The sequence below is a fragment of the Hyperolius riggenbachi genome, chromosome 3 (assembly GCF_040937935.1).
Source record: "Hyperolius riggenbachi isolate aHypRig1 chromosome 3, aHypRig1.pri, whole genome shotgun sequence".
In the NCBI taxonomy this organism is placed as follows: domain Eukaryota; kingdom Metazoa; phylum Chordata; class Amphibia; order Anura; family Hyperoliidae; genus Hyperolius; species Hyperolius riggenbachi.
This window is the reverse complement of record NC_090648.1, coordinates 239716970-239728914: the sequence shown is the minus strand read 5'-3', so window position 1 is coordinate 239728914 and position 11945 is coordinate 239716970. Positions and strand designations below refer to the sequence as shown.

The following is an 11945-nucleotide window of genomic DNA, read 5'->3' as shown; positions in this document are numbered from 1 at the left end:
TGTAGGCCCAGATCCAGGGCTTTTACTTCTTGGAGATAAACCTCCTAAATGGAAACATCCATCTCATCGATTAGCACAACACATAGCAAAAGCCGCCAGATCCCACATCGCAAGGCAATGGATGCAGCAAACGCTCTCCATCCAATCGACTGACAATATCATCCTAGATATAATGATATCCGAAAGGACCCTCGCAATCATTAATGACACTTTTGATACCTTTATTAAAACATGGCAGCCCTGGCTGAGCGCCTCAGACTTAATTGGCCTCCGCTCATGTACTTTCTCGCTGTGATCGCCATTCTGTCACTGGACTTAATATACGAAAAGGGTTCCATTTCCCGACTGTGTTATATTATCCCTCGCATAGAATATGTGCATACCTGTTTCTTGTTATGTTCATGTTGACTGTTTATCTCAATATATATAATCTGTCTTGTCCTGAAATGGACACTTTTACCATCGCTGTTAAGATTACCTACTAAAATTAATCAATAAAACTCTTTTGAAACTAAAAAAACAAAAACAAACCAAAAAGGTTATAACCCCATTCTAATTTATCCAAAATTGATTTTTTTTCCTCCTAGAGCAGGACATATGAATAAACTATTGACATTCATCTGACACGTAAGTCATTGGTTTACAGTAACCCATTTAGTCACAGGCACATTTTATATAAAATATACATTTGATATTAACACAAAATTAATGAGAATTACAGTACATTTCACTGATATTTACAAATGTATAATTCTACAATAGCAAAACTAGTTTCATAGTATATTATGTTGGTGCTTTATAAATCAATAATAATAACTATAATTAAGGTGTATAATTTCAGGAATATATTTAGACACGGCATACATAACTCATAATAGCTTAAAAAACCAAAATCATTCACTTTAAATGAAGTAAAGTTGACAATTTAACTGCAACATTTTTAAAGTTTATGAAACCTTAGTGCATGTTCAGCTTGGAAATGGTTAATAATTACAGGTGGTCTATAAATAGTAACATAACAAGTGGCCATAAGCTTGGAAAGACATATATTATGAGAGAAAAGTCATTAGTAGAACCAATTGTATTCTCCCTCCTGAGGTCACATGATAGATGATTATGGGGTGTGAAAGACACTTGTCTCTGCAGATGGATTATGAACCATTTCCTGGTGCATTGTGTGGAGGCTGAGACAACAACCAGGCTGCGGCCTTCACAACCTGTAATAAAACCACAAAGGAGTTCAATATCCACAAAACCACAAGTCATTGTGGTACATATTCAGAAATAGTCATTAAAATTGGTGTTCGCAGCCAGCACTTGGAAATTGTACCAGTAATTACCACTGCCACTGATGTAGCACATTGTGCAATTAGCACAGCTGATATTGCCTGGGTAACACTCGTATTGTTAGTGTGTCATGCAGTATGCTATTTGCGTACCACATGGCATACTAGCAATGTGAGTGCTACCTAGGTGATCCAAGTTGCCCTAACTGTGTAATGTGTGTGCTACATCAGTGGCATAAGCAGTGGTAAAATTGCTGTGGGCTGACTATGCACAGCAATTTGAAAAGCATTTCTACATATGCCCATGTGTTAGTAAACATGATTCAACAGCCTGTTGTAGTTCATCTAGGTATTCTGTCAGCTGTACCATCTGTAAAAATAATCCTGCATATATTTTTTTCTAATACATCAATGTCTGTGGTACATCCATGCTTTTCCCTAACTTCCTTGCAATGCAATCATTCTACCCCTGTAACAAGTGCCACCATAATGTTTTACCAATATCAAACGCAATAATGATGTCCTACCTATAACAAGAAGAGACATAATGTCCTTCTATAATTAGTAAATTTCCCCCTCTCCCTTCATGTTTCCTTAATAAGTGTCTCTGGTGCTTAAAGTTAAACTTCCTGTCTGTTCTAAAAGATAAGAAACAGCATAATAACCTTTAAGGAAAAACATTTATTTGTTGCAGCCCACAAAACTCCTACTGAAATTCTATACAGTGATTACTTCCTGGTTTAATGGGAGCAGAGAAAGAGTTAACCTCCTATGTTTACATATTAGTACACAAGTCAGCACACCAGCGGCACAGATCAGACAGAGCTGACAGCTGAAATTACAGTTATTCTTTTTATTTGCAGATAAGGAAGAATTTGTCAGGCTGTTATCTCAAAAATACACACAGGGTGGGTTTCTCTGTGTTTTCCTTCTCTCTTGTGGAAGAATTTAGGTCCGCTTCAGTTTACCCTCATTGTCTATAAAGGGCAGAAATTGGAAACCTATGTGAAAATGAGAGCCAAATAACACCCCCCTCCCCCGAAAAAAACAGGTTAATATTTCTGAATGCGCATGTATGTGCCTCTGCATTGAAGGGATGGGGGAATAATACCAGCACACTGTGAAAGGGTCAGCTGAGGGTGCTGAGAGAATGCAGTTCCACTGTCAGAGCCAGCAATGCCCCAGGTTCCTTATTATGCCCTGCCATGATCCTATTAAGCACTTTGTGACTGCCTAATGGGATGGAGGCTGTACAGTGGCTTCCTTGTTCCTCACTCATGCACTGGCACGTGATCTTGCGATGCGAGAGCTTAGCAGGGAGATCGCATTCATTCGAGTGCAAGCATCCATAAACAAACACTGCAGGGATCCATGATCCGCCTGCCAGCCCGGCAGGCTGTTTCAAAGAAAAAAAAAATAGAATAAATGTGTACAGTGCTGTGATCTATTGCAGCGCTGTACATGGGGCAGCATTGTCACTTAGCTGTCCCCAGGAGTGGCTCACAATCTAATCCCTCTCATAGACATCAGCCTATGAGAGGTAATGTACTGTATGGATGGATTGCAGTCCAGGGCCAATTTAAGGGGGAGGGAGACAATTTTTTTTAAAGTTTAAAAAAAAAAAAAGTTTTATATTAATAAAAAAAAAATTGCAGCAGCAATCAGAGACCACCATAAGGAAGCTCTATTAGTGACAAGAAAAGGAGGCAAGATTCATTTGGGTAAGTTGTATGGCCCCACAATAAACCGCAGTACTAAATTGTAAAAAATGGCCTGGTCACCAGTGGGGTGTGAACCTGTGGTCCTCAAGAGGTTAAATACATCTACCATCTAATACAAACATGAAGTCCAGTATTTTTAAATGTTCTCCAGCTTTAGTAAAATTAACCCATCATTCTGGGAAGGCATACCATTATAGGGAGCATCATTAAAGTGTATGCAATTTGGGTTAGCTGATGACTGCTTGTTGCAGGCTTCATTATTTTTCCAAATGTTCTTGGAATTTGCTAACTGTAAATAAATTCAATTGATTCCACTAATGATCCAAAATGTTTTCTTTGTCAAGTCACAGCAAACTCTACATTTGCATATACTCGCAGCTAATAAAGGTGCATACAAACATCCAATTTTGGCCAATCACTGACCTCATTTACCACCTTTATGTAGTATGATGGCCAACAGACCTTGAATACTACAGTTGTGTTCAAAATTATTCAACCCCCAATGCTGTGAAGGGTTTTAGGGAATTTAGTGTACATTTGTAATTGAGTTCAGAATGAAATCTTACAAGGACCTTTTAACCTCCCTGGCGGTAAGCCTGACACAGTGTTGGGCTAGCTGCCGCAGGGGATCGCATCGGAAATTTTTTTTTAAATAAAATTTGTTACATTTTGTTAAGCTAGCACGTTGCTAGCTAACTATGTTGCCCAAGTCGCTCTCCGGTCCCCTCCGCTCACCGCCGGTATACGTACCCCCCAGGGATCCCGCAATGGCGCAGCCTCCCAATCAGCACCCGGCTTCGCTATGGGGAGGATCGGAACTGCGCATGACATCATGTCCGATCGTCGCCATAGCGACGAGTGATGCTAACTGGGAAGCTGCGGCTCTCGCGGGATCGCGGATGGGTGGGTGTTGCCGGCGGTGATCGGACTTGGGCAGCATAGTTAGTTAGCCTAGTGCTAGCTAACATAAAAACATACCATAAAAACATACCATTTAATTAAAAAAATCTTCCCGCAGATGCAGCCACTTTAACTGCGTACCGCCAGGGAGGTTAAAGAACCAAATACAACTAAAATGACAGCAATTGTTTTTGTAATACAGTATTACATGTTTTTTTCTGATTTCTTCATTGACACAATTATTCAACCCCTTAAAGACTACCACTCTTAAGAACAGAGTTTCATTCAAGTGTTTTCGATCAGGTATTGAAAACACCTGTGGATGTTAACGAGCAGCAATCAAGCATAATAAGCACCAATTAGCCAGATTTAAAATGACTGTGATACTCAGCTCCTTCTAGACATTTACTAGTGTGTTTACAAACATGGTGAAGTAAAGAGAATGGTCCAGGAAGATAAGAGAAGAGGTGATTTCTCTTCACAGAAATGGCAATGGCTATAAGAAGATTGCAAAGATGTTAAACATACCAAGAGACACCATAGGAAGCATCATTTGCAAATACAAGGCAAAGGGCACTGTTGAAATGCTACCTGGTCGTGGCAGAAAGAAGATGCTGACTTTGATTGCTGTATGCTACCTGAAGTGCAAAGTGGAGAAAAGTCCCAGTGTGACTGCTGAGGAACTGAAAAAAATATTTGTCAGATGCGGGTACTGAAGTTTCAGCTCAGACAATAAGGCGCACACTGCGTAATCAAGGCCTCCATGCCAGAACTCCCAGGCACTCCCAGGCACACCCCCCTGCTGTCTCCAAAGAATAAGAAGAGTCGACTGCAGTATGCCAAAAGTCATGTGGACAAACCACAAAAGTTTTAGGATAGTGTTCTGTGGACTGATAAAAACAAAATTAGAACTGTTTGGGCCCATTATGTTTGGAGAAGGAAGAACAAGGCCTATGAAGAAAAGAACACCTTGCCTACTGTGAAGCATGGCGGGGGGTCAATCATGCTTTGGGGCTGTTTTGCTTCTGCAGGTACAAGGAAGCTTCAGAGTGTGCAAGGTACCATGAATTCTCTTCAGTACCAGGAGATATAGGATGAAAATGTGATACAGTCCGTCACAAACCTGAGGCTTGGGAGACGTTGGACCTTTCAACAGGGCAATGATCCCAAGCATACCTCCAAGTCCACTAGAGCATGGTTGCAGATTAAAGGTTGGAACATTTTGGAGTGGCCATCCCAGTCACCAGACTTAAATCCAAGTGAGAACCTCTGGTGGGACTTAAAGAAAGCAGTTGCAGTCACAAGAATGTGACTGAACTGCAGGCTTTTGCCCATGAAGAATGGGCTAAGATACCCGTAGATCACTGCAAGACATTTGTGTCAAGCTATGCTTCATGTTTAAAAGCTGTTATAACTGGAAAAGGATGTTGTACTAAGTACTAAGAATGAATGTTGCTTGGGGGTTGAAAACTGATAATGATGTGAGCACAGAAAAGACATTTGTGGTTATTTCATTATAAATGTTATGTTATATTTGTCTGACTTACAAGTGGCTCTTTGATTTAATTGTAAAAAAGATGACTGAAATGATCAAAATCAATGTCAAACTGGCCAAAACACTCAATTTCAGTGTTTGAATAATTTTTAACACAACTGTATGAACAGATTGTGTAGGGAAGTTCTCATACTACATGGAAGTGGTTAAATTGGCTAATCAAAATCCTAACTAACAAAAGAAAGAAGATGCTGAGCTGACCATGCAGATTCATTCCTGTTGTGCTCATAAATGGCAGTACAAAGAGAAGAGTTGAGCTGATTGGGAAGGCCAGATTCATAGCTCAGGAGTCTTGAGGCATGAAATCATCTAGTGCCTTAAATCCAACCTATAAATGCATGCCACAAGCCCAAGTTATACATCTGGCTAACAGGGCAGCTCTTTTGTTATATGTAATCTAACCTGTCACATACTATAATAAGAAGTATTTTTTCATACTTTTCTGCACTTACAGTTTTGTCCATAATAAAGCAATACAATGCACACAGGCATGTGTGAACAATCCCAAGTCTCAGTAAATGACAGCTGTTAACTATAAAAAACGGGACACCCAAGCAGCAACTAATTGTAATAATTTTACACATGCAACAACTCCTTGTGAAGTTCTGCTCAGATTCAGAATCCTTTTTGTTGTTGCATGCTGTTCCTTAATAATAATGGCCCATACTCACGAGGGACTTTTGTCGCCTCAACACGCGGCGCGCGCGTGTTGCGGCGACAGGTCGCCCGTGAGTATGGGCCGCCGCACGCGCGCGCACCCCGAACTGTCGCCCGCCGCTTATGTCGCCATGCGATTGAAAGTTTCAATCGCATGGCGACAGTCGCCGCCGCCCCTCCCCCGCAACTGTCGCTAGTCCGCGTGAGTACGCGGACTAGCGACAGCAACCTCCATTGTATCATATGGAGCTTCCGGCGGGGGGAGGAGGAACGTCGGCGACAGCTTCCGCCTCGCCGCTGGTCCCTCTTCCGTGTGTGTACGCGGAGGGACCTGGCGAGAAGCTGTCGCGGGCCTGTCGCCCACACGCTCACGTGTGCTGGCGACAGGCAACTTCTGCAGCCCGTGAGTACGGGCCATAAGAGTTCAGCATAATATTCTGCACTGGGATGAAGTAACAGTACGTCTTTAAATAGAATGCTTTAAAGAAATAGAATGCTTCACTAGAGTTACTCCTTCCAGGAAGGGATCAAATAATTATAAACCTCCCTCATGCAGACATAAAGGCACAAACATTGAGAAAGAAGGAAATGGGTGAGCTGCACAAAAGAACAACTGAACTGAGAGGGATAAAGAGGCCGCCATATTTATTTTCTTTTAAACAATACCAGTTGCCTGGTAGCCTTGCTGATCTATTTGACTACAGTAGTGTCTGAATTACACCAGAAATTAGAATACAGCTAATCTTGTCACATCTGACAATAATGTCAGAAACACCTGATCTGCTGCATGCTTGTTCAGGGGCTATGGCTAAAAGTATTAGAGGCAGAGGCTCAGCAGGACAGCCATGCAACTGGCATTGCTTAAAAGAAAATAAATATGGCAGCCTCTATATCCCTCTCACTTCAGTTCCCCTTTAAAAGCAGTGTCATTTCCGAGCTGCAGGGATACAAATGTATGAATCAAGCTGCATGGTTAATAGTGATTAGTTCTCTCTTTCTGAATTATACAGATGCACACCCTATCTTTCACAAAATAGTTTTACTAAGTTTTAAGTGGTAGAGTCTGATCAAGTTTATGGGGCCATACTAAACATATGGCATTGAGAGCAAGCTTCCCACATACAGAGTGCTAATGGTGGCATTTCTTTTCAATGCCTTCTGACATCTCTCATTAGTCAAATACGTCATTGTTGATCAAGTTTCCAACATTCCAACGTCATGTGACCCCCTTCTGCCACTCAGGAACCAGGATCAGAAAAAGAAGCACAGGTGCATATAACATTTTTTTTACATAACCCTATCCTGTGAACTTCTGGAAGGAATTGTATTGTGCACTTATGCAGAGTAAAGTAGAAAGTGCCAGTTTAACATTGCTTTATATAAAAAAAAGCCTCTTAAATGTGTATCATTGTGATGTTATGCATGGAAATAGTGTGGAGCTACTTAGAAGTTATTTTCATTTTCAAAATTGTATGAAGTCATCTTTGTAGTGCATTGCTAGATATCTGAGCTGACAGTAATGAACTACCGAAGGCTTCAAATAGAAAAAAAAAAGAACAGGATTTCTTGAATAAGTCCAAGCCCCAGGCATGACGACTGAGCGAAGTATAGCTATATATTATGATGCCTTTCTCTTATTTTTGCTATCGCTTTAGGCTATACTGACTGAATAGGCTTGACCATACATGTCCCACTGTGTGTGCATGCTACATATTCTATTCCATACTTCAAGAAATGCACATCTCAGAATCATACTAAATATGGCCGCTGCTTTTTCTCTTCTTTTATTACATGACTTAACTGTGCCTATATGCTTCTTAAAGCAGTGCACAAGAATACTGAATCATGGGAAGCTGCATCACCTGCAGCTATCCAAACATGCTTGGCTTCCTTTTTATTCCAAAATGGGGATTCTGAAAATCCCTATGGGCTCTAGAAATCTATGAAGATCCAACTCTGACTACACTGTAGGAACATCCCGCCAGCACACTGATCATACTCCAGCCTCTACATTGGTGCAGATAAAGCATGAATGCATGGATGTACTTCCATACACACTATTCCAACAACACTGACGAATGTTGGGGAGTTGAGCTTCAATTTAGGACTGCAGTGGATGCAACCTTAGGCCTTTTACATGTAAGACTAAGGGCCCGTTTCCACTTCAGCGAATTTGCATGCGTTTTCTGCATGCAGATTCGCACAAGCAATAGAAGTGGTTGGGCCTGTTTCCACTTGTGCGGGATTCTGTGCGGTTTGTCATGCAGAAAAAATCTGCACGGCAGACACATCAGAATTCGCACGCCGTACACCCGCACGAGATTCGTCGGTAATGTAACTAAATAGGAAAACTACAAGCATTTTAGTCTTGCGGTTTTCCCTGGGTTTCCGCGTGCGTTTTTGCTTTAAAACCCTTGTCAATGCATGCTGGCATTGACACGGTTAAAATTGCGTTGCGCAAACCGCAAGCGATTCCGCGTGAAAATCCGCATAGAAATGCCAACTGCATGCGGATTCGTAGCCGAGATTTTCACGTCGAAATCACGCCGCAGTAGTGGAAACAGGCCCTAAGTGTAGATATCTGTGCTCATTCCCTACCCCCGATAAGGAACCATACACAACTGTTATTCTAAAGTTTCCAATATGGTGCGCCTGGTTTCCTTAAAGGGATACTGTAGGGGGTCGGGGGAAAATGAGTTGAACTTACCCGGGGCTTCTAATGGTCCCCCGCAACCACTCACCGATGCTCCGGCCCCGCCTCCGGTTCAATTCTGGAATTTCAGACTTTAAAGTCTGAAAACCACTGCGCCTGTGTTGCCATGTCCTCAATCCCGCTGATGTCACCAGGAGCGTACTGTTCAGACACAGACCATACTGGGCCTGCGCAGTATGCTCCTGGTGACATCAGTGGGATCGAGGACACGGCAACGCAGGCGCAGTGGTTTTCAGACTTTAAAGTCTGAAATTCCAGAAGTGAACCAGAGGTGGGCCCGAAGCATTGGTGAGTGGCTGCGCTGGCACAGGATGTCTGCGGGGGACCAGATTAAAGCAAAAAGGAGTAAATGTCATTTTACAGTTTGACAAAATATCTCTGAGGCAAAACTGAGGCAATATTTCTACAAATTTTAAGTACATAAAGGCAATAATGTGGCACTGTCTCTTATTACAGGTAATACAGTACAAGACCTTGGCAACTTTCCACTGTGGACAACACAGCACTTTACAGAAATGGTATCCCATATCACCAACGATAGGGGATTACTAAAGATCATTCAACACATGTTGGTGTCAAGTGAAAAAAAGACTCTAAGCTGTTCAAATAATTGATTACAGATTCATTGGACATAATATGCTAAAGCCCTATTGTAAAGATATTTGAGGCCACTGAAAAACCCAGGTCATAAAAAGGAGTTTAGCTTCCAGATGAGTTGCACTGGCAAACTGAAAAGATTTACCAAAAAACTGTCTAGCTTTAACTTGCTTTATAAAATTATAATTAGTTATTGTGCGTAGTTAATTTATCCACCACTATCAAATGGTAGGAAAGTAGGCTATCTGGGGAAAGGCCCACTATTTATTTCCTAGATGTTCGGGCCGCATTTTGCAGGTGTCTTATTAGACTAGTCTAACCACCATGCTGTCATGAAAGATGAAAGGGAAACAATAAGTAGAGTGATGACGGACTGAAGTTTCCTTAGCAGTTCTAAGTGACAGATACTTTACAGTAGCTCCAGGCGCCTATGTGTCCAACCTCAAAGAAATCTGTATTTCTAGGTGATATCTGCCTAGTGCCCACTGAACCCCAAGCTATACAGCCAAATGCGGTATTTTTACATTGCTCTTGATCTTTTCAGCAAATACATAACAAAAAGCTATTTTTAGATACATTATTTTTACTTTGCTCCTCAAACATATTGAAACTAGATATTTTGTTTTAAAAAGTGGGTGAAAATATTACATCTTGGTGGTTATGGCCAGCAAGGTCTTGTTGGCTAACAGAATAATGCAGCAGATTTGAGGCTCCTGTTACACATTGTAGACCTGTGCCATGATTGCCTAAACATTGGATGAATGGCAGTAAGGAAAAAAAAACCCACACACACACACGCGCGATTAAATATCTATTGAACGTGTCAATGTTTTTCTCAATAAATATATTTCTAATGGGGCTACTGACATGCAATTTACAACAGATGTCGTGGTCTACACATATAAGAAAATAAAAACAAATAGGCCTATTAATTAAATTATGATAGTGGAATGACACATGGAATGAATATTGAACACATGAAGAAAATGAGTTTCAAAAAGGCTTGGAAAGCCAATAAATCAGCTAAAATATGTCACTATTTAGAAAGCAATTCTGCCCCACCCCCACCCCAATCAGAGAAAATTGATGGCAGCTAGTTAAGTCCTAATTTATGGCCTATAAAAGGTTTGCCATTATCACACACAAAGCACCTCATGATGGAGAAAAACAAGCTTGAAGGACCTGCACAACCTCATTGTTGTATAACAAACTAATGGTATGGTTTACAGATATATTCTGAATGTTGCAGTGAGCACCATTAAACCAGCCATGACCAAATGATCTTACGTCTGACAGAGCTGTAAAAAATGATCACAAGAATTGTCTGAGAGCCAAGAACCACTTGCAAACCGTTTCAGAAAGTCCTGGAAATTGCAGGCCCAGTTGCTTCGAAGAAAACAATAGGACATGCAACTGACATGCCATCTGTGCCTCATGCAGGACTTCACTACTATAGAAAAAGCATGCTAAAGCTTGTTTAAAGTTTACTGTACAATATTTGAACAATCCACTGAAATATTGGAAGAATATAATCTGATGAGGTGAGACTATGGATCAATGGATGTGACTAATTTCTCCAAACATGAGGTGTCTTGAAGCCGTCATTACCAACACAGGCTTTTCAAGTATTAAATACATTTCAGTAAGCTTTTCAGTACTTATACCCTGTGTCATTTTACTTTACAACACATACAACTTAATATGTTTTTGATTTCTTTGCATGTATGGATGTCGCTGGGTTGTGACTGACATCTGATGTAACTAAATTTCAAGTCAGTAGCCCAATTACCTGAAAGAAACATATTCAGAATACCTTAAAACATACTACTTGTCCCCTGTGCAGATTAACCCAGGGAATTTGGAGGCTTGGCATTTCAATGAGCTACAAAATTATATAAACAACTCTTGCCATACAAGCTGGGGATCCTATTAAAATTCCACAGTAAAACTAGTAGAATTTCACAAAAGATATTATGCTCTATTAACAAATGTTATCACATAAAACTTAAAGGTTAAAATGTTATCACATTTAACAATGCTCTTAATCTGAAAAGAATTGCACATGTTTATATCCCACTGCTAAACTGTTATACCATGCTAGTGCACTTTCACATCTTTCCAAGGAATATATGTGTGCACTTTTATATGGCAGTGTCTGCAGCCTTAACATTTCTTACTGTAAGTAATGGTCCTGAGCCTCACCAAATCCCTGAAGTTGAATGGAAATCTGACCCCACTGCTCAACCATTCCTCCACTCCAAGAAATGTCTGCTTACCATCTGCATTGGTCTATCACACACCTAGTGCAAGTGGGAGTATGCCATGGGCAGAGGATATTGGTTTTGCTCAGGGCAGCCCCGTCAATGACAGCAAAAATGCTATTCAGGTACTAAGGCTACGTAGCATACAGTTTTACAAACTGTTAAAGTGGTCTGAAACTCTGATATAACATTCAATAAAATGTGTTTTTCTACATTGTATTATTCATACAGTTATCATATTTGCTTTTGTGCACA

The 11945-nt window shown here is 40.8% G+C and overlaps 1 protein-coding gene across 11 annotated transcripts in view; it reads right to left on the bottom strand.

Annotated features, from left to right (window-relative positions):
• Window positions 1-967: 967 nt before the first annotated feature.
• Window positions 968-11945, bottom strand: part of LOC137561356 (protein phosphatase 1 regulatory subunit 7-like) — a 125580-nt gene continuing 114602 nt past the window's right edge. For all 11 annotated transcript variants that reach the window (XM_068272647.1, XM_068272651.1, XM_068272648.1 and 8 more), the window contains one exon: window positions 968-1217. In XM_068272647.1, coding sequence (XP_068128748.1) covers window positions 1152-1217 — 66 coding nt within the window. In that variant the 3' untranslated portion in view covers window positions 968-1151. The remainder of the gene's footprint in view (window positions 1218-11945) is intronic.